General features: G+C 41.9%; 1 protein-coding gene across 4 annotated transcripts; it reads right to left on the reverse strand.

Annotated features, from left to right (window-relative positions):
* Positions 1 to 405: 405 nt before the first annotated feature.
* MYL1 (myosin light chain 1) lies at positions 406 to 19,587 on the reverse strand. Of its 4 annotated transcripts, none has more exons than XM_026852994.1 (7): positions 19,325 to 19,587; positions 7,850 to 7,877; positions 4,483 to 4,626; positions 2,817 to 2,990; positions 2,221 to 2,298; positions 1,588 to 1,640; positions 406 to 726 (listed from the first exon to the last, which is right to left on the reverse strand). In XM_026852994.1, exons 1-6 carry the CDS (start codon positions 19,439 to 19,441, stop codon positions 1,612 to 1,614), a joined length of 570 nt encoding a protein of 189 aa, XP_026708795.1. In that variant the 5' UTR covers positions 19,442 to 19,587; the 3' UTR covers positions 406 to 726; positions 1,588 to 1,611. The 4 variants fall into 4 exon arrangements, with proteins under 4 accessions (XP_026708795.1, XP_026708797.1, XP_026708798.1 ...); XM_026852996.1 differs by lacking the exons at positions 7,850 to 7,877; positions 19,325 to 19,587 and adding exons at positions 8,127 to 8,151; positions 9,008 to 9,109; XM_026852997.1 differs by lacking the exons at positions 7,850 to 7,877; positions 19,325 to 19,587 and adding exons at positions 8,127 to 8,151; positions 8,985 to 9,077.
* Between the last annotated feature and the right edge of the window lie 3,898 nt (positions 19,588 to 23,485).

The following is a 23,485-nucleotide window of genomic DNA, read 5'->3' on the forward strand; positions in this document are numbered from 1 at the left end:
GCTGTTGCAGCATTACAGAGGAGGTTTTGCTGGGAAGAGTCGCTCTCATGATCTCCCTCTGCATCAGGGCCACCCTGACTGGTTTTGGGTCTTGCCTGGTGCACCAGGGCAGGTGCCACCTTGGGAGCTACTCTGACACCAGCTACCAGGTCTCCTCCCAAAAGTGCTGATGGAGGTGGCAGTTTCCTAATTACTACTTCTCCCAGTCCCCAAAGAAAACACTTTTCATTTGGATTAAGTAGAGTGACCTCCTGGAGATGTCCTTTTTTTTTTTTTTTCTTTTTTTTTCCCGTAAAACTTTATTTTGTGAAACACAGTATACAGAGAAAATAAATTAAGTGCTGAGTGCTGCTTTGAGTGGGTTTGAACAGCTTTAGAGGGAAAAAAGACTTTATAGCCACAAAGTGACCACAGGGATTTATTGATGCTTTATTTTTCCAATAGATTACATTGCTTCAATGCAAACAACATGGAAAGAGTTGCTTGGGATGGATGGATCCTGGGTGGTAGCAGTTTATTCCATCTAGCTTGCCTTGTGAAAGTTCAGGTTTTTTAAATGAAAGTGTAGTGACCCAGAGGTGATACCTGTGGATGCACTGGTAAAAAGTGGTGGGATTGGAGGCACGTCATCCAGTTCTATACAGTTTCCATGTTGATGGTGACAGACTGAGCAAGAATTTCAGGCAAATCTTGAGTGCCATCTGGTCTTTCTGAATTTGACTTGTTCTGGGAAGGAATGGGAGAGTTGGACTTGGAGTCAACATTGGCTGAATAAACACTTAGAAAATGACAAACTGAGCCCTTGATTTCTATTTTGAGGTGTGTGTTGTTTCATAAAGGAGTTGTGCATGTGACATTCCTGGGATCAAATAGCTAGTTCAAATAAGCCCACAGACCCACAGTATTTCATGTTTGCATTTTAAAAGACAGCTGCTGGGTTTTTCTTTGGACGAAATAGCAGCATATCAAGGTTGTTTTTTTTGTTGTTTTTTCCCTACTTGTAGAAGAACTGTTAACTGATTGGGTACTTCTGAAGCCCTATTTTGACTATTGATCATGACAGTTAGAATACTCTTTTTCAGATTATTATTTGAAGAATTGTTCTCAGTAGTTCACACAGGTATTCAGGCTACTTGGTCTTTACAGAAATCTACAAATTATCAGAAAGTGTTGCTTTGATTTCCTTTTTTTTTTTTTAATATAAAAAATCTCCACATATAGAATAAATGTCTCAGGCTGTCATTTTGAATAGCTTAAGCTCTAATTTTGTATGACAACAGAGATCTAGGTGATATCTAAGCCTGAGCATTTTCATGCTCATGAATAAACTGAGCATTTCTTTTCACAGTTTGGGTATACTTGAAAATCACTAAACACAGTTTCCAACCAGTTACAGAGCTGTGAACAAGACCCAGGAATCTGCACTCCTGTTCTCTTTGCTCTTGTTCAACAGTCTGATTTTGTTCTATTTGAATCACTGGGGAGATGGTGTCATGTTGGTTTGGTAACCTATATCTGGCCATGGGCATGTAGAAGCCTTTAAACATAGCAAACACAAGGTTAAGTGTGCAGATGAGAAGAACATACCGTTTGGTGTCTGGGGAAGGCCTCTTAGACAGACAAGATGTGCTTTACAAATGCTGTGGAGAAATACAGATATGCTAGTTAGAAGGAGCAGTAAATATTACTTTGGGAAATAATTTACAAATAACAGCTGGTCATGAGCTGATGGCATTAAAAACACTTTTCCCGATCAGATTTTACCCAACAATGTGATAGAAAGTTCTAAGTGTTTAATGTACAAATCAAATTCTCTTCCTGCTTAAGTGTGATAAAATTAAATATATGTCTAAGCATTAGCTATAGAACCGATTCCAATCACTGCAACTGCTCTACAGAAAGTCAGAGATTCTAGAGAGCTGACAATGACCGAAGTAGCCTTCTCTGATGTGGCTGAATCTAGCCTCTTGAGTGGTGTGGCTGCAGGCTAAGCATATTGCAACGGTCATTTTCATGCATAAACTTTTCTACCTAACTCAGCTGTAGCTTCGTCTGATTTCACAGAATCGTCTAGGTTGGAAAGGACTTTGAAGATCATCTAGTCCAACCGTTACCTTAGCACTGACAGTAATTTGCCTGAGAAGCTAAAAGCTAACTGCCATGGAACTCTGCAAGAGAAAGAAGAAATGTAGGATGAGGGTGTTGAATTCTTGCACCTACCTTCATAGTTGATGCAGCCGTTGGAGTCTTCCTGACCTTTCATAAGTTCTTCTACTTCCTCTTCTGTCATCCTCTCACCTGGAGAATGGAGAGAGCTTTGTTAATTCTTCCACAGACACACAGGCTGTGTGAACCCTACAGCTTTTCCAAAGGCTTTCCTTATTTTCTGAGTCAGTTAACAAAAAGACCTATATATGAACTGAGCTTTATTAATTTTATCTTTTTTTAAAAGTTCTGCACATGCATATAGACACAGGGATTCTAGTTATTCCTCAGAGTAAAGAAACTGTGCAGCAAATCCTCTGCCTTAGTCCATGTGCGTTACGTCATGGAGGTGTATTTCTCTATTCCTCAGATAACAGGCTTTCTTAATACCTAGTCTGAAACTAGAAGTAATAAACCAAACCTTTTCCTTTGGGATTTCTACTCAGTTTTGTGTTTGCTTTCCTTGTGGATTCCCAGTTAGGAAACGCAGAGTCTTGTCTGGCTTTGTAGCCTCCTACCTCTCCAAATTGGTTAAAATACCTTTCTTCCCTCTCTCATGCCTTCAAACAGCAGCAATTTTTAAAGTGCTCACAGAGATGATAATCCCTTACCCAGAGTAGCAAGTACGTGACGGAGTTCAGCCCCCATGACTGTGCCATTGCCTTCCTTGTCGAAGACACGCAGACCTTCAACAAAGTCTTCATAGGTACCCTGGTCCTTGTTGTTAGCAGCTGCTTGCAACATGGGCAAGAACTCTTCAAAAGTAATTTTCTTGGCATTCATCTCTGGAAAGAAAGCACCAGTTGCTACATGCTAGACACTTCTATGTGTGTTCTGTTGGGATATTTGCCCTGAAATGTGAGGGAGCCCCCCCACTGCATTTGCATGCATCTTTCTATCCTCTACGCTAGTCTTTGCCTCAGAATTTGGTGGTTTCTTTGCAGAGTCTGGATTATCTCTTATTGTGGGAGTTATTTTTCATATCCATCTGATTTTTCACATCCTTGCTCCAGCCCTCTTCTCACATAATTTTATATGCTTATATGCATGTTGTATTTTTCTTTCAGAAATGAATATTTGAAAGGATTTTGGAAGTGGGGGAACTACAGAATACAGTAAAACAGAAATCTTGAGCTCTGACAGTGGGAAAAGGTAACCAGAGTGGGATGTTGTGACTTAGATAAGCCCCTGAAGTTTCTGTCATGTTACTGACTTCTTTGGGGTCTCTTGAATGTGGTAGACTGTTATCAAAAGAATAAACTAATTAAAAATAGGAATGTCCAGTGGGGGTGGTGTCCAAATTTACCATTGACATATTCATTGGAGGGGTTTAAGGACTCATAAGTTCAGTGCATCTAAACACTTTGTTCTCATGAGCCAGAAGCTGTAGTCCTCAGTGACACCTTCCCCAAATGCTTATTGTTGGAGAAAGGCTGCCACAAAGAAGGATTTTTTTGTCCTGTTTTCTTTCTTGTTTTTTTCTTTCTCCTGGATCTTTGCAAAGAGCAGCCTTCATCTGGACAGTGATAAAATATAATAGATGGAAACAAGCGAGAGAGTTTTGAATATAAAGCTGTTACAGAAACTATTTTACTACCCAGCTATATCAAAATCACTGTTAGTTATTACTGTAGCCACTTAAAGTACTGTCATAGTCTCACCTCTGTGTTAGTCCTCTGCTCAGTGTTTCTTGCTGGTGCTAATGATTAACTCAGGTCTTCTGAATTGTTCCTCAGAGCCACCTTTACCAGGCCTGAGGGTTTGGATATAATTTAAATGATCTTAATATGGTTCTGCATGACTGAAATCAGGGATCACCTACAGCTAGGTCCTTGTTAGGAGGAGATGACTACAGTATTTACCATTTCTTTTACCTCTAAGAGGGGAGAAAAAGACACAGAAAATGGCTGCTATAATAAATGACCAACATATACCTCAGCATGCCCAGGTTTGTAGGAGCTTCGAGGAGACCACCCCAGTCAGCAGAAATATACAGGTGGGTTTCCAGTCCCAGGGCATGTCTTGGCTTATGCAAAAGATCCTGCACTGGAAGGATCTGAAGAGCTGAGCATCAGCTGTTAGAAATGGACCTAGAGCTCCTCAGCAAGGGCTGGGGCACAAGTGGACTGTGAGCAGCAATGAGTGTGTGTTACCCCTACACCAAGCTGACACCAAAACAGACCCTACAGAGAGTTCTCCATATCCTAAGGAGAAAGTTTGTCTCTTTCTGAGCACTGTATTCCCCATCATCATGTACTGTTGCTGCAGGGTACTTACCCTCTTTGCTGGGGTTGCCCAGGATCTTGTTGATCTCGGCATTTGTAGGGTTCTGCCCCAGTGCCCGGACGATATCGCCAACCTGGCTCAGGGTGATCTTGGCATCACCAGTCCTGTCAAAGAGGAGGAAGGCCTCCTTGAAGTCTGCAAGGGAAGAGCAACAGTTAAATTGAGCCAGGCAGCTCCCTATTGACAAGTTTCATTGACAAAGATGTGAGCCTGTTGTCTCTTGGCACTGTTCCACCAGCTCTGAGGGAGTTAACCAGGGGAATGGTTGGCCCACAATCCCAAGAAGAATTCCTCCCCTCTGACATTTTGGTTTCACTATTTTTAAACTTTTATATCTACCTTTCATAGCTCTTCTGGCTCTAATAGCCATCAATAGCTTTGTGATTGACGCTGTAGTTATTCCAAACACGGGGAAAGTTAAGCTTTGTACAAACACTGATATGCAAGAACAGGTTTCTTTACATGACATAGCAGCAGAAGGTAAAAATGTTATTATCTACGCCACCTTATCTCACCAGAGGACAGACTCTTCTATCAAAGCACCCAGCAGTACAAAACATCTGCCTGCTTTGTTGGGTCCTGCCTGCAATCCCAACATCTCAACTGCACAGTACTAATAGGAAACTTGAAGGTGCTTCTATTTTTGCTTTCCCTTAAAGTTGCCTACAATGACATTTCTACCCATGTTTGTTCCTTCTCTTCCCTGCCCTTTGCATTCTGTCCCTGCTTCTTACAGATGCATGAATATCCAGCTTTTCCAGTGGTAGTATTGCATGGTGCCTTGTTTCAGTGCATTTCTGGTGTGTGCACTTCAAGACTTTGCTTCTTTCAGTGCTGCCAAGTGATCAATGTTCTCTTATTTTCTCTTTGATGCTGACCAAGGACTCGAAGTATGGACATTTCTCCTACAAAAATCAGCACAGATGGCTGTCTTCATTGCATTACCAGTCTTCATCCTCTATTGCAAAATTCAGTATTAAACATCTTCCTATATTTTTCAGGGTTTTTCAGAGTATTTGTTGCAATGAATAAACAAATGTAGGGGGTTTTTTTTGTTTGTTTGTTTTTTTTTAAAGGGGGGCAAGAGTTACAGATCTAGCTAAAAAGCCATCTTGAAACCTTGTACATCAAGAGCATCTTGGACTGTGCTGTTGATCTTTTCTGCACTGCAGTGTCTGATGATGCTGTGTTTTAGATCCAAGTAAAGCAGGTGAAATGTCTTTCTCTTGTCCATGATGTGCTTCCAGTAGCTGGACAGGCTTTGTGTTTCACAGCTTGTGTAGGTGGAATGTTCTTTGTGCCTTGGGGCAGATTTAGTAGTAATAAACCATATTTCAAATCATGTCTTCATTCATCTTGTGCTGGGGACATGTGACAAAGGTATTTAGGTTCTTGCTTTAGCCATCCATACACTGCCTTAGTGGAGGAGTTGCTGGCACCCAGTAAAACCACTGATGCAGGATGTCAGTCTGCTAGGCTGTGATCTAATACATCTGAAACTAATCCTCTTACTGTCTGATGTGAGAGACCTATAACACTTTACTGCTAACTCTCTCCCCTTACAGCTTTTATTGCAGGGTATGAAATCAAGGCCTTCTGGACCTGTGTAGAGCTTCCCCTTACAATATACCAACTTGATATCAGCTCCTGCTCTAGCAGCTGAGGTCAATAGAACTGTAATGATTTATACCATATGATCCAATCTTTCATCTGGTGCATTAATGACATTTAGCCAGAGCAAGGTATAAAACAATGGCATTTTGCTGTTAACAAAGCCATCAGGAGAGTTTCTTTGTTTTGTAAATCCAGTGAAGTTTTGTGTTCACTGGGTTCTGAACACTGCTCCCCAGCTTAGAGGAAATGACTGATTTTATTTTTGTCTCCCAGGCATGCATTTCACCACAATAAATCTTTGCTGTGGGGTTTTTATTTTTAGACTTGTGGTTTTTCTAACGTATATAGCTGGTCCTAGTCTATACCTCTGCTGGAATAAGCACATCTGAAATCCCCCCCTGAGGAGGGTGCTACCCAGCAGCTGGTGCATCAGCCTGTATGGATGGAAACAGTTCCTGAGGGTGGGACATCTCAGATCCTGGGAAATTCTCCCTCTGTCAACTAGTTTCCAATTGCTCCACTGCTTCGTTCAATCATCACAGAATTATAGCAGCTGGATGATCTGAAATATGTAGGGAAACTGAAAGAAATATTTTTCTTTGTTATACATTGCCAGCAGCTTTGAATTGATGCCATTTTTCCATAAATCCTCCCAACTCTTTTGTAAAAATTTCAGAATTCAAAAGAGAGGAAGAGTCCAAATTATTTTCTTTGTGACCAGGACTGTTTGGAGTGCAGGAAGAGAAATGTTTCCAGTCTCACTGCATTATACCTCTCCTTCTTGCTTTGATGGTATAGCCCAGAGCAGGCTGGTGTTCAGGAAGTTTAGGGCTCTCTTAAGACCTGCTTCTAGCTATTCCTCTCCCTCTGTAAATTGTTGTATCTTCCATTCTAAATACGTAATTCACAGTGAGACATCTACTATTTTTGCTACTGAATTTTTGACATTTTTTTAAACCCATATTATTTCATATAGCCCAAATGCATCTCTTAGGATGTTTAAAACACTCCAACTTAGATTTCCAGAGCTTCAATGGGGATTTTTGTTCATATCAGAATTTTTAATTGTATCTTTCTAGCAGATTGAAGAAAAAAAAATGTAACTTGCTGGTGGCTTGTAAAGCAGAGAATACAGCAAGATGCTCAAGAATTGTAACATATCCAGACTATGGTTTTTATAAGCAACAGTTTACACAAGTCACTCATTTGCTAACTATTTCCATGCTTCGTTAATGTATTTACAGTAAAACAGCCTCTGTTCCTCCTCTTCCACAACACCTCCTGGCAGAAGCAACATGTAGGCCTCTTGCATCTTGTGTTCATGTTAAATTGCAGTGTCACTGCAGCTAAGTTAAACTTTCAGCCCACTCCCTCCTTCATCTGCCTGTTTCCCCTATGACTTTTAAATGCAAGACCCATTTTCGGTATCCTTATGAATGGGTATAGGAGCACAACTGAAAGAAGTTCAGTAGGGTAGAGCTGGTAACACCAGCGTATTTCCTCTTCATACCATGGCATTAAATTCTTGGCTTGGGCAGCACATAAGCACCCAGATAAATTACATATAAATCTACAGTCAAATTCTTGTTCAGCATGTCAGCACTGCTCCTCTGAAGTCAAGAGTGTGGTGATTTATACCAGCTGAAGTCCTAGCTCATCATTTCATAAAGGTTAAACTTCTGAGCCTGTAGCTACTCTCTGAACCCATGTACATGTAAAACACATTGGCTCTCTTGTAACTTACCATCCTGTTGCTCCTTGGAGAACTCGATCTGTTGGAAGGAAATCAATCACAAAAAATAGCTTAGGAAGGGGGGGCTGGGGGAGAACTTGTTTGTTTTCTAAAGCATCCAGCTCAATCCATGAGTCATCTTCCAAAACAGCAAAAATGTGGCTTGTCAGATGCGCAGAAGTAATGCAGATAGCAAAAGAGCTGTTAAGACTAGTGATTATTTAGTATTCAGTAGCCATTATGTTCCCCCTCCTGCCCCCTGTTAAAATTTAACTTTCATTTCACTTACCATTAATTTGGTCAGGAGTGAAGGACTGCAGTTGGGAAGAAAGAGAGAGAAAAAAAAAGAGAACTAGTACTGCTAAAAATGCACTGAGAGAAAGCAAATAGTACAAGTAGCTGAACACTCTCACATCTGTCTTGCTTGATGTAACTAGGCCATAACAACCTAAACTAGCAACTTGCCTTGTAAAATTGCATCACTGGGTCTACTCTTAAAGATTTCATTAAAATTTGTATCCCAGGGAAAGACAGTGTGGTGGCTAGAAGCAACAAAAATCTAAAGTCTTGTAACTAACAAAGAAGTCGTTAATGTACCATCAGGTCACTTACTGTGTTAGTATAGATACATTTTATTAAGACCATTTGAAGTACTATTGCTTAACAAGGAGCTTTTTTACATTAACATAATTAAACCAATCCCTGAAAGTTTGTGTTTCAAAATAGCTTTTGACAGTACATTGTTTCATAAAGTACTAAGCTATTATATTTTCTTACATTAAAATATTACTATTTTCCTGTGCCACTAGCAGGTTGCATCTGATTAAAAAACAAAAACAAAAACAAAGCAACCAAAACAAAACCCCAAAACAAAAAACCCAAACAAAAACCCCAAACACCAAAAAACTGCTTAGCAGACAGCACTAGCAAATTGTAACCCTTCTGTCTGAAGCTGCAGGAGCCGCATGTCTACCATTGCCTGGTGCAGAACTCGAGGCTAACTGGAAAACCTTGCATAGTCCTCTAGGCTTAAGGAGGCAAGCCAAGCAAACCTAAACTGTCTTCTGGACTCTCCTTCCTCCCTCTAGAACTAGCTTGAGCAAGAAACCTGATTTACTTCTGTAAAATACACTGGCTTGCTGCTAACCATTAGTTTTCCAGTGGACCCACCATGGTTGAGAGCTGGAAAAGCAGAGCAGCAGACGGGCGGGAGGGATTAGCTGCGAGGTCTCAAGAGTGGTCCTGCTTTCCTGGCCTTTTCTTCCCCTTATTTATCTGGCGGTGCTGACGACATTGCCTGGATTAGGTGTCAGATGGAAGCGGTCCCTCCCCTTGGTGAGTTCTTTAGCTTTCTTAGGGCAAAGTGACAGGAGGTTCCATGTCTTGATCGACATCTTATGATGGCTATTTTTAGGAGGCTGGAGACGACTGGCAAGCAGTAAGTTCAATTCATGTCAGCACTTTCTGGGTCCATCCTGAGGAGATATTCTTTGTCCAGACCTACCAAGACTTCCTTATAGGGAAGGATTTTATTTCTCCAATAAGCTGTAAAGTCACCGAGCAAGGAGCGTTGAGGGTGAGAGGTGCCATCTATTTGCCCAGTTGGCTGGTTTTACACGTGGCTTGCAAGTTGTGTGTTTGATGTGGCTGGATGGTCCTCATACCTTTGCTGGGCTTGCTCAACCCCTTATATGGGTGATACCACACTCAACATTAGATGAGTGGCGCTGCTGCTTCTTGTCTGCTCAGTGTGATCCAGTTGTTGGCACGGAGCAGATTAACCTGTTGACAGAGGTGGTGTCCGACTGTGAAGCTCTTCCTCTGCGCCAGTCAAGTTTTCCAAATTTTGAACGTTTTTAAGGGAAAAAGTATCCATGCATTTTGGACCCAACCGTATTGCTAGGTTAGCGGCTGATGTGGAGGTGTACCTGCAGGGCAGTGGGAAATTTGTATTCATGGTAGCCTGTGCTCTCTAGGACACACTTCCTCTAGGGCTGTGGTTAGACAGGGCACCAGTGTGGGAGCCTCAGAGCTCACTGGTGGTGAGAGAAGGTGCTGCTAAGATTTTTGTGATGCAGAGACAAGGGAGAAGCTGTCATAGAAGCCAAGTCCCTCCAAAAATCTGTGTGAACTGGAAGGATGACTGTTCATTGTGGGGAAAGGGGTACTTGCTTTTTGGGTTGCAGAGTAAAGGCGTCATGGTGGGACTGCAAGTGGGAAGTTTCTGGGTAGGTTGCAGGAGATAGAGGTTGCAGCTTCTTCAGTAGCAAAGATCTAGTCCCACCATGTAACATCCTCCAAGCCCAAGTGAAATCTCTGAATTGATGCTGTGAGACATTGTAAAAGGATTATAAAACTTTGCTCTAAGCTACTTCCTTTCCCTGTCACCTCAACTGGGTCAAGGGTGTCATGGAGCAGGAGTGGGAATGGTTGTGTGACAACAGCAGACTCCCTGTTGCAAATTCAAATCCCCTCTCTAATTTCTATTGATTTCTGTTGTTGAACATTCACTGCTCCTGGTTTTCTAATGACAAAATGTGATTAGTGAGGGAAGTTTTCTCCTGTAGCTCGCTTAGTTACCCTGAAGATAAGCATAACCTTTGTGAATGTCTCTTCTCAGTATACTGAGGGCTCTGAAAGAAAGAATCATATCTGAGCAGACTTAATTTTACTGGTTTGTTGGGTTGTTTTTTAAACTGAACAATCAAAATAGGTCAAAATATTTGGTTGGATTTGAGACCTTAACCTCCTATCTCCTATTTTAAAGTCTAAAGATACAACTGCAAAGAGTTTTCCTAAGCTCACCATTTTAGCTGAAAAAAACATTCTGTCCAAACAAATTATTTGCATTTTTTGAGAAATATCTGGAAAATATACTATGAAAAATGCTCCACTGCCAATCCTTCTCAGTTTTCTGCTATTTTTCATCTATTAGCATGTGGGAACAGAGATGTATTCAAAGCAAAGTGTAGCCATGAGCAGGTGTGGTTGCATAGAAAAGGGTTGATGCTTTTGTCTGAATTTGCTCATATAGGTTTAGCACAGTGCAGACCTCCTGATTAATACTGGCTGGGGCTGGAACTCAGGCAGTGAGAAATCTAATATAGATCTTGGCCATCAGTACCAATGCATTAACAGAGGAGCTTTCTAAAGACTTTGGCAGAGCTGAAATGTTGCCTGGGTCAATGCAGTGTGTTGCCTTTTGTGGAATTTTCCTTCTGCTCTCAGCCTCTTGCTCTCCAGTCCTGGCTACTGGGAAATGTTCCCCTGAAAACAGGATTTTTAAAAGATTTTTTTTGAAGGAAAACTTAGAGTAAATTTTTTTAACATTTTTTTTCTTATTTCCAGATAAACTTTATGGTTGTCTACAATAAAACTCATCCCAAAAGATATTAAGATGCTAAGCAGAAAATAATCAGGGTGTATTTGTCTTGGGTGTAAAAAACTGATACCTGGATTAGCCATCTGGCTTGAATGGACTATCAAATATATATAAATTGAGAGGTGTGTATGTATAAGCTGATTGATCTTTTGACCATGTGAGACTGGCTCAGAATTTAGATGACGAAATACCAGTGCACCACATCAGCCCTGATTCTTGAACAAAAGCTCACTAGACAGAGTTTTGCTGGGAATAAATTTTCTATCATGGGCATGTTGCATCCACTGGAATTAAGAATCACCCTGCTTTAAGCCAACAGGAGCTGTTGGGGGCTTAAAATGCTACTCGCTCTGAGCAAGGGCACCTACAAATGGCCTCAGTATAGAAAATCATTCAAACCCTCCTTAAAATAAATTAAAGGTAAGATTTCAGATTCTGCAAGGAGTTTTCTTAAATGTTAGAATGTAGGAAGAAGTATTTTGCAGCGATCTGATCCTGGCAGTATTCTCTGCGTTGTCAGAGGACATGACGAATCTCCAGGCTTTAGGAAAGATTTTGAAATTTCAGGGAGTTTTGTTTAAAAAAAATGAATGCCCCTGCTCCACCCCCCCAGCAGAAATAATGCCAGGTGGAAGGAGCTGCAACACATGGAAAGACCAGAAGGATCTGGGTTTCTCTAACTTGGCTTATCCCTTATTTATGGACAAAGTTATTATCCAGAAGGTTATCTGTGCCAAAGAAAAACTTGGTGTGGTTTGGGATATTTTTTTTTTATTTTGTTTTTAACATTAAGGCTTTTCCCTGTACAGTTTGTGAACACCTTCTAGTCATCTTGTTGCTTGTTGTCAGAGGCATTTTGATGGGGTCCCAGTTATATAAGATGGGTTGCATAGAGTTGTATGCAACTCTTTATCACCAGCTAAGCAGAAGACCCAATCCACACAAACCTTTATTATCCAAGTTCTTAATTTCCCGACAAATCACTGATTCACGGGCCTTAGGGCTCTGACCTTTGCACTGTGGTGCTGTGCTCACCTATTTAGGCTGATGGGCACTGGGTCTGGGTACAGCTGTGCTGAGTGACAGTTGCTTTTTGCTCACTGTAAATGTGTAAATGTCTGGACAGGGTGAAAAGACCTGGGAAAAGATTCTACTGGGAGTTGAAACATTCAAGCTGCTCCACCTGCTTGTTACCCTTTGGGTGAATTACAGAAAAGGGAATCATTTTAGGATTTTATTAGAGTCACCAGATATTGCAAGGTACTGTCTCTAGAAGAGACTGAGAACATATCAGATATCTTGGAAAATCAGAGAGGAGAAAATTGGAGAGTCCCCTAGGACAGTCATTGTATATACTGCCTTCTATTTGAAACTAGAGGGCCTTTTTTATTTTTGGGTAGAGATAAGCTAGGATTGTGCCTGCAGCAGTTCATTTGATACCTGGTCGCCATTAATGCCTTCTCCTTGATTAATACAGCTGCACATATTTTCTAGTAGACATCACTGAGTGCAGGATTACACAGCTTTCAAACACCTCTGAAAAGCAGGCTGTCATTCTCCTGTCCCTCACCCCAGTTCGATAACTTGTGCAATCGATGCCACACATTTTAGAGAGGCTACTTCTCATTTAAGTAAGAATCAACAGCATGATGGATTTAGCCCCATGTCTTTTATGAGGTGGAGAAACATAAGGAGCAGATGAGCTCTTGAGAAAGAGAGCTCTGTTTTGAGAACAGAGCTACCTGGAAATACAGTTGAAGAAAGAATCAAAATGACCACCATTAATAGAGAAAATTGCGTGTGTCAGATACCATGAGGTTTGGAAGAATAGTTCAAAATCTCTTAGAGTTTAATGGACTTAACTGCAGATGAATTTGAATTTTTTCTAAGCTAATTCTGTGTAACTTTCCAGTCTGTTTACTTTTAAAGCTTTGGTCTTCACAGTTGCTTTACAGTTGTGCAAAAACTTTTGGATAAGCTTTCCTTATTAATTAATGTGTCCTTCTGAAATATTTACCTGGGAGTGAAATGTGCTCTAGCTGCACTGTTGATCATACCATTTTGAAGCGATTTCATTAGCTTCTAGGGGGAAGTGTGTTCAGTTATGTTCATTTGTAAACGTGTCACCTCTCTAGTTGCATTTAGTTTTGCGTAAATGCGTATAATTTAGATGTGCTAGGAAAAGTGAGGCTCTGGAGCCCTGCTTTCAGAGGGATCCGTTGTTTTAACATGCCTCCCAGCGGCAGTGTTAGAGTATTAACATTATTTAAACTATTGCTACTTGACATTTAAGTGCTATGTGGTAAACCAGCCAGTTGAAAGTGCTTTTTGGCAATGGGTGTAAGATGTAATAAAGCCTCAGTGGAGTGGGGGCAAATTTCCAGCTTGGTTGTTTCATATCTCCTTACAGACAACTTTTTTCTTTACTTGTCATTGGCTAAATCAGTCACCACCTTCTTGCCTTACGTAAAATAAACTCAGGTATCTTGTTACTATGTGTAACAATCTCTCTGTGCTCTAAGAGGTTTTAAAAGAGAATTCTAGTAATATTGTGGGGTTGTTTTGATTTATTAGTTGATGGGAGAAAGGCTTTGCCACACAACCACTGTTAACACTTGAAATTACTCTGTGAGCTCTTGAAATGTTACTCTCTGTGTAATTCACTTTAAATTGCACTGTTTCTACCAAAGTTTGTCACTTCCCAGACCCTTCAAAGGCTATATGTATTTTTTTTTAAATGCTGCCAAAGCTGGCAGCTGTGAATTACTAAGAATGGATCTTCTAAAAAAAAAAAAAAATTTAAAAATCATTATTTTCCAAATGATTTTTCAGTTTAGCAGACGTAAGAAAAAGTGTCTGCTAATATATAAGGGCAGTCCCTACTTTTGAGGTACTCTTTGCTTCGCAGCACTTCAGGAGGAAAAGGAGGCAAAGTTCTGAAAAATTTGTAAAGAAAACTAAGCGGTGGCTTTTCTGTTTTGCTTTTCCTTCTGGTTTTCAACAGTGTCCTGAAGTGATGTCTTGGTGTATATCTGAGTCTGATGTCCAGGTTACCTGTTCTGGGACACATACATGCCACGCCTTGCCTGTGCAGTGATTTAGAACTGCCATCAACGTGGGTCTGGCATCAGTGGCAGGGTTCACAGGGCCAACTCTGCTCTGGGGTGGATCCCGAATGGCGTCGTATCTCAGTATCAAAGCGGTAGCAGGAAGATGGTCTGGATGGCATCAGACAGGTATCTTTGTATCTCATAAGGCTAAGTCATATTTGTGCTTGTCCCCTTCCTACCTGGAAGGGCACTTGGCACTTGGGTGACCTTGTCCAATGGGTATATCAGTCCTAGGGAATCTTTCTGGAGTCATTGCTGGAGCTGGATCAGGCATAATCTGAAGGCCTGTGCCAAAAATTCCAGGCAAAAACCTGCCAGTTCCTAAGAAAGCCCTTAGCACTATGAGCGAACCTACTGTTAACATTCCTGTTCTCACTCCACAGCTTCACATGGAGTTTGTCTGCAGCGTCATAGCTCTCTGAGCGCTTCAGCTGACATTCGCAGTCCTGCTTGCCCTCCAGCCCAGCAGCTTTCTGTCAGTGCATTTTAGTGAGTTTCTCTCTCTGGTTATGTCCAATACAATGTCTGTTCAGAGATGACCTACTTGAGTAGTGAATGTAAAAAGAATGAAGGACACTTGAAGAAACATTTTTTACTACCTTAAGAGCTCTGTATTTAAAAAGAAATGATCACAAAGGTTTGTTTCCATGCAGCAGGCTTCATCATGCATCACACAGTTGCATAAGGCCTTAGCAAGTCTTTACTAGTTTATAGTTTTTAAGTATTTTCCCCCTAAAGATGTAGGTAGCTTATCTGCAGTTGGGCATGGCATAATTGGTGTCATGGTATTTCAGTCTTGAGAAGCATGGGAAGCCTTGTGTACCAAATGAACATCACCTACACCATGGAAGCTTGCAAGAACCCAAACTCTGCTCAAGAGGATACTCGTGTATTGTCAAAGTAAAGGGCCTAGTGTGACACTGCTCAGGGTGCTACACATTCAGATCACCATCTGTGGAGCAGAAGCCTATAAAGCACTGCCCTCAACATCTCCAGCACGCAGATCCCAAAACATTGCAGTTAATGCTGTGAGCCTAGGCTTGGTCCAAGGACTGGTTGCATGTTCTGGGAAGGCCCTTGGATATCCAGTAAAAAACCCCACGCTTTTCCTGAAATCGATTGGGGCAATATGAAGTCTATCCATTTCCCAATGTCTCGGTTGCAAAATCAAGCATGAGAAATCCTCATCAGTAATGTCTCATGCCAGTTATTGCAAACATAGACCCATAGTAGTGCAGTTCATCAACTCAATGTTTCTTCTCAGTTGGGTTGATGTGGGAGAAGAAAGCTGACAAAACAGATAAGCTGTCTTTTTGGGAGTGTCCTTGGCCACAGTTTTAAGAATTCTTGGAGGTCTCTATAGAAAAATGACCCATATGGTCATTTTGCTTTTATTCATGACTGATTCTTGGTGGTAACTGTCAGATGGACCTACTCTTCTCAGTTATAATTTAATCTTTAACCTTTATTGTTTAAATCCAGGCCATGCTAGTAATAAAGAAAGCTGGAAATACAAATTTGGTCTGGAAAGTCTTATGCAAAGCACATTGAGTTTTATGTTGTTTCCTGAGTAGAGGGGAAGGGGTCTTTACATTTTCATTTAAAAACAAATTCTTCCTTCCTGCATTGACTGTCTTGTGTAGTTGTTGTACTGTAACCTAAGATGAGCTGAAAATGGGCTGAGTTTAGAGATTTGAGTCTTTAGCATTTATTCATGTTACTCAGTTTCATCGTCAATAGATGGTGCTCAAAAGTAGAAAATGCTGTACCAGCTGCTATTCGTACTAGCAAATCACCAATTATTTGCTTTAATTGGATTAAAGCGGGGAAAAAAAAAAAAAAGAACAGAAGAAGGTGAGAGGTCTGTAACAACTTCTGATGATGACAGGCAATTTTGGGGTGCCTGCATTTGCAAGAACCCAGTTTGAGACCTCTTAAGAAAAAAAAAAAAAACAACAAAAAAACAAAAAACTTACAAAGTGTGCACCCCAAAAGGCTCAGAAAACCAGATTTCCTGAAGATGCCTAAGCAGGGCATCTGAGAGGAGGGGTACAACCAAAAGAATCACTACCCGTGTTTGTAAATCACCTTCTTGTTTGTTTTGGAGAATATTATGATCTCTGATGCCAATTCAAAATGAAGTGCACTGCCAAATGTGGCTTATTTGGCTGTTGTAAACCCTTATTAGGCAGCTCTACTCTTACCCACTCCAGCTGTAACAGTTAGAAGGGGCTTGGATGTCTCTTTATAAAAGCTAACAAAGCCTTTCTGTGTGTTTGCCTGCTGCGTGGCTCCCCAAATCATTGCGGCGCTGCATTCCCAGTCACCTCTCATTAGTAGCAAGCTCTGGCATGGCCAGTAATTCCCTGGGGAGTGGAGGAGAGCCCACTTGATGCCCTTGTTCGAAGTGCTGGAGGCTTTGACTCCATGCCTGGGAAATCAGCACAAAGAGCCCCAGGACAGGATCGTTCATTGAGTCCCGGTCAAAAGCTTAGTTTTATGTACTCCCTGGCTCCAAAGTTTTGCTGGAAATGGTGCTGTGCCTTTTCCCATGCTGAGACTTCAGTGGTTGAATGGAAGGATTTGGGATTAATTAATGCTAATGAAGGGACTGGGCTAAGACTCAGCAAATTTTGATTCCTGATTCTGCCACATCTCCCAGACAAATCACTTATAAGACAACAGTTTCCCTTCACTGCCAGAGCTCTCTAAGAATGAAAAAGAATAACCCAGGGTGGCTGGTTGAGACCTTGGGAGGTTGTCCTCTCCCTGCCCCTGCTCCAAGGCAGGATGAAAGGCACCATGATTGTTTCTGGTGCCTTCTTGAAAAGCCCAGCACTGGAGGTGCCACACTCTGCCTGAGCAGCCCTTGACTGATGTGGGGTCTCAGGTGAGAGGGGTAGATGAGGGATAGAGGGGCTGTGTGTCACTCTTATGGGCAGCAGGTTTCTGTATCGCCTTGTGGCCACGGCTGCGGGGGTTAGGGGGCTCCATCCACCATTGCAGTGCCTCTGAGGTAAGGGCATGATGAAAAGTGGAGGAGATACTTGTAGAAAGATATATGCTAGTGATAAGCATGCAGGGGAGGGGGCTGTGCCCCCCACTGTATTGCAGGGTGGTCCTGTAACCTCCATCATGCTGCTCGTATCTTCACTTATTTGCAAATAGGAAAAGTAACGCTTATGTGCTGCTGTTAGTGTTAAAAGAATAGTTTTTGTCTTACTAGCCCAGGTTTTTCTCCATCTTCAAAGGGGAAGGTATTTTGTCTGATATTATCTTTCAAAAGAAAGAATTTAGGGAGACTATCTTCTTTTATCAGACTGAATATGACAAAACCTGGAGCGTTCTCTCTATGCTACCACTATATATTTCCTGCCATTATAGAGAGCTGTCTGGGTAAAGGAGTGAACTGCAGAGATGCCTCAGACTGCAGCCTGCCATTTTTTAGCTGGTAATGTACTATTAGGTCTATTTATGTAAAGATAGATTAGCTAGGATCACTGGAGTTGAAAATTCTATTTTCTCCTAATGAACTGGACATAGAAAGCTATCAAATCATATTAAATTATTTATAAGGAAATCTAGCTTATGTTCCCCTTCATCTCTAGAGATGAGTGAAATGTGAGGTCTAATCTAATTTTCAGACAGTATTCTCAAAAGCAGTGAGCTTTTCATGTAGCCTTTGCTATGATTGCTCAAAGTATGCTTAAATGTCTTTTTTTTTTTACCTCCTCTTGTTTTGCTTTGCCAGTGCGTTCAGCTTCAGTCTTATGAGAAGCTACATACTGTTTCCGAAAAATACTGACTATACTAACACTGAAATTAAAGTAAACTTCAAGAAATTTCACTAAATGGGTCATGATCTTGGAACTATATGTATTAAGATACCTGAAACAGAATTCATCATGAGAGGAAAATTATTAAGTCCTAACAGGAGTCTTTGTACTCCTTCTTTTCTCCATAATAGGTATGATTCCTTATGTAGAATTTAGCAAATTGGTGCTGGGACCAATCAGCTTCTCAGGTAGGTGGAGAATAACTATTTATAGTCCTACCCGGAGAAACTGGTCTGTCTCTTCATCTCTTTAACTGCTTGACCTCCGTCTCCTCTTTCCTAAGTAAAGAATTTCCCAACATAGAGGAATTTTCTTCAAAGGGTCAAGGCAACAATCAGTGATGTAGTTTGGCACGGAAAGTCTAAAGACAGTATGAGATCGAAAGGAAGCGCAGTCAGAGGGAAGCCTCCAAAAGACTTCCTCTTTGTTGCTTTCAATTTGCAGCAAATTACAAATTCTGAGCAAAGGTGAGAGGAAATCACTTGAAATGCTTCCATCCATGACTTTCCAGCTCATGGTCTCTATCAATGTTTATTGTACTATGAAAACAAAAAGATAATAGATGAAACTGCCAAATCCCTCTTTTTAAAAAAAATCTGTTTTGTTTTGTTTCTGCTTCTAAAGATAAGCCATGCTGATCTAAAAACACATGACCAAAGGGTCATCAAGTGATGGCAAAAATTTGGAAAGGAATTTGAGAGAAAACTGCAAAATGAGGTTTGGGTTTAGTACAGCACTATGGAAAAACATTGCATTTCAAGTTTCAGTAACCCTTTCCTGTCCTCATGCCCCTACTTTAGGGGGCTGGGGTGGGTGGCTGTTTTTTTCTTCTAAATTTAGCTTTACCAAAGAGGTCAGACTGATACTGATTTGGTAAAAAGCTCTGAGGACCACACTCCAAAATACTTCTGAGATCACCAGGCTTCACTCTTGGGTTATATCATGCGCCATGCCTTATAACCCTCCAGCTACTAAAACAATCAAAAGCTCAGGCAGGTCAACAAATCCATTGACTGAGGTTACTCATTCATTTCACTGCAGTCCCCAAACCGGAACCAAACACACACAACATTTCACAGCAGATCTCAGCTGGGACTCTGCTAACTTTCCCCTTTGGGAGTGCTTTGGGTCCACAATCAGCACACGTTCACCCATTTACCTTGATGCTCTTGAGATCGATTGCGGGTTCTTTGGGTTTAGCTGGTGCGGGTGCTGGTGCTGGCGCGGGTGCTGGTGCTGCAGCTGCTGGTTTCTTTACATCCTTCTTTGGTGCCATTTTGTGTTGCTTAAACTTGAAAGTAAAGGTGCCCCCCCCCCCAAACTTAAAAAAACCCCCAAACCTTAAAAGTGATTCCCGGGAGAGGAGCAGTGGTCAGAATGAGCTACAGCCTGTGCCCTGGAGGTGGACCCGATGTGCTAAACTCTATAAGGGCATATATATATTTCACTTAGTGCCTCGTACAGTCCTGATACATGCAGCTGGATTGGACAGCTTGCTAATCAAGGGGGATGTCATTCCAGCTCAAGCTATAAATGGAATATAAGACTTCAGGGCTTCATAAGATCAAGGGACTTCGGTGGCTTTTTTTCCTCCTCTTTAAAAACTGCAACCACCTCCCCTGTATTTTTTTTTTAATGCGTGCAAAGGAGAGGGAAGTAGGACAACCCAGATTCGGATCTGCCATTGACATTTGGGCATGGATTGAACAGTCCTTTTTCTCATCAGAATTTCAGTTCTGCTTAAGTAATAAATCTTTCTTCTTTCCTTCCCTCCCCTTTTCCCCCATGCCTGTGTATCGCTCCAGGAGGATTTGGTTTCAAGTAGGAATTTTGACTTTCATGGCTGGGAAGATCATCAGTTTCCAACCTCATTTACCTCTCTCTGCACAGCCTCTCACTTCTCTGCTTCCTTCTTTTACAAGGAAGTGTTGATCAAGCAAATGCTCTGGGTGTTTAAAAATAAAACAGACAAATATGGAAAACTCTTCAGTACCTTCAGCCAGGGCATCTCTCCCAGACCCCAAGTGTCTTTCAGCTGTTCTTACTACCCCTTTCTATCATGTTAAGACTGTGTTCAAAATTGAAATTTGCTTCCTTTAATCTTTTCCTTTGATCTTCTTTTTCCTTTTCTAGGAATAAGCTGTGCCCTGATAGAATGGAGATCAGCTGGATGTTATGTTTTCCCCCACAAAAGGTCTCTTTTTGTAATGTATTTATGATTGGAAACTAGCCATCAGGCAAAGGGGACACTTCTGTTTTCACCTTGTTTGACTGCCCATCCTGTGTCTCTTGTTTATCTTTCCACCCCTCAGTCTCCTGATGAACATCCCTGCTCCCCACGTTCTCCAGGACACACAGCTTTCAGGAGAAGATGACTTTACTGTTTTCAGCAGAACAGCTTTTTCCAGCACAGCAGAACAGCTTCTAACTCTTTCAAATCTGATGGTTCCTCCAGGTCCATACAATTGAGATTTTCTGCAGAATAATTCAGGACTACTGATTGTTCCTGCCTTGTCCAGCAATCTCTCTCCCGTTTACTCTGCAGACTCCTGAAGTTCTGTGATAGTAAGTGCAAGACTTTTGATGGGCCCTTATTTCTGTCTCATGAACTATACTGCACAGTGGTTTATAATTAGAAATTTTCAGCTTGAAGGCCTGGACACACACAAGGTCTGGCAGGGTATCCAAGCACTTGCATTTTACATTAATGTGTTCTAAGGATGGAGAGTGGCTAAAGGTGTGTTTTCATGTAAGAAAACCTGTGCCCAGAGATCATCTTTGCTACAGCCCATGACCTTGAGCAAGAGATTTTTTGGAAGTTGAGTCATCTCTTTTGAATCAATAGACCTATACTGATGCATACAATTTGAAGCCTTTGCTCAGTCTCTGCTTTAGACATCATAGACCAGGAGAGATTTTATCTCCCTTTTTCTGCCCTTAGTGTTGTGAATGCTCTGGGACAAAGAGCCTGTGATTTATGAGCTCTGCTGGCTGCCTTCAAGGTGCTTGACAGAGGGATCCCTGCTCTGCTGGTCTGACTGGGGAGGTGATGGCATGGCCTCTCCTGCACCACTGCGGGTCAGCAGGAGCCTGTGGGCTGTCATCGCTGAGGGGCCTGATGAGGGTGTCTCTAGTGATGCTGATGTTTTACACTGTGCAAACCAAATGTTAGCAAAATCCACCAGCAGAAATGGATTCTGGAGGTATAACCTGGGTGGAAATAGTCTAAAATAATTTTTATGCATCTCTACACCTATGAGAACTTCAAGTAATTGCAAGAAAGAACCAGTGATGATCTAATAATTTCTATGGTCACCTAAGGTTTGCAATGAAATAAGCCTGAAAGCCACCATCAGATATATTTTAAAAGGAAGACAGGCTTTCAAAAGTGAAATGTGAACTTAGTGCTGGTTCTGCACAGTGTGGCCTGTCTAAGAATGCAGATGCACCTGGACATGCTTCATGCTGCCAGAAAAGGAGGTTTTGTGAGGAGCTGCCACAAATAATTGTATATTGATCAGGTGAGAAGGTAAACAGGTGCAGAGGAGGAGGAGGATGGCAGGTCCTTATTTCAATTGCTGGCTTAAGGATTTGGATCCAGTCAGTTTTCTGTATTTGAGACAGAACACCATGGGTTTATCTGCCTGGCAAACTTGGATGTGTCCCATGACATCTCTAGGAGTGTGTTGGGTCTGTCCCTAGGGACCAAAGTTGTCACCAGTGATGCAAAGGAGACGTGTCACTGTGCTTTTGCGAGGGGGCTGCCATTTGCAGGTTTCTGGTGGTGTCGTACCATCTCGCACAGGGCCACAGAGCTGGTTCCAGGGGCTGTGGCAGGAAGGCTCCTCTTCAGCTTTTAGCAGCAACTTTGTGTGAGCAGGAATACTAGAGCAAACCCCCAGCCTCTTCCTCATGTTTGCTGGGACTTGACAAGATCCACTTCTAAGGGAAAGCAGCAGCAGCTGGGGATGTGAATTATCACTGGCATCTGCCTCGTTGGGTGCAGAGCTCCTGGGGAGTGCATGGATGCCTCTCTCCTGCAGGAGCATCCATGTCAAGGGGAGACATAATGAACGGTGACAGAGCTTCAGACTTCACAAGGCCCCAGAAAAGCCCATAGTGAGAAGGCTGGTGGTTGGAAACCGTACCATCTTGCTACTCACTGAAACAAGGGTCAGGTTGCTTGGGGCTTGCCTGATTTTTACAAATGGTTTAATTGATGAGGATGCTGGTTTGGCCAACACAAAACTTTTATGCATTGGGTCTGCGTTTAGGGAAGTGTGTTTTCCTTCTGGAGCATTGACATGATTCATTCTGACACTTCTGAAGTGGAATATGTTTATTTTTTCAGGCTAAAATCACACAGAGTTGGCACTGATTGCAGCACCAGAATGGAAGCTGGTGTTCTTGTGCTGGGCTGCACTCCCTGTGCAATTACTCTGAAGTGTCTATTGTTCTGGTTGAGTTTTAAATGGATGGCTCTGTCTTGGGGTTTTCTAGAGCCCAGGGAGTCAGGCCCTCCTCCAGGAGGAGGGAGGCTATGGTTTAAATCCATGCAGTGAAGTAGGAGACAAGCTCTCCCTTATTTCAGGGGAATGTGCAAGCCAATGAGCTGCTGATGAGCACTGATGCTTCTGTTCTGTTTCACAATAAACAACCTTTGAGACTTTTGCCGTTTGCTGTCTGAAATGCCTGAAAATACAATTAATTTCCCATTTTGCCAGTAACTTAAAAACAAGGTACTTGTTTTTTGATTATCCACATAGGAACTTTATTTTCCTTTTATGCTTTTGATATGTCCACCAAGCTGCACATGCTATAATGACTGCCCAAGAGACATTTCTATTAGTTGTAGTGTCTCTGCAGTGTTGTGCAGGGGTCAGAAGGGAAACCATGCTTCTTCCAGGGTAAGTTTGCTCAGAAGAGCTTAGGCCAGCGGTTTTCTTTTGGGTTCTTTATGCTGCTCAAGATAGGCAGGGCAGCCTGAGGGCTGGTTTAGGAGGCCACAGAAGAGATGCTTTTTGGCAAGATCATGCTAATCTATATGCTGCTACTCGGTGACCTAAAGGGCCACTGCAAGTTTAGTGCATCTCTGTTTGCATGCTTGCTTCAGATGTGGTTTCCTTGCTTTGTTTTGTGAAATTGTTGATAAGTTCATCACAGGACACCAGATCAAGCACTAGGGGAAGTTGTCTCGTCACTCAGAAGGCTTTGGTGGGAGTATGCTTTCAGGCAAGATGTGTAACATTGAGAATATAGATAGTGTTTACAAATACCTATTGCAGTCTGTTCTTGGAGCCTTTTTTCTGTCCCATGCACA

Source organism: Athene cunicularia, assembly GCF_003259725.1.
Source record: "Athene cunicularia isolate RWA chromosome 7 unlocalized genomic scaffold, athCun1 chr7_part1, whole genome shotgun sequence".
Taxonomy (NCBI): domain Eukaryota; kingdom Metazoa; phylum Chordata; class Aves; order Strigiformes; family Strigidae; genus Athene; species Athene cunicularia.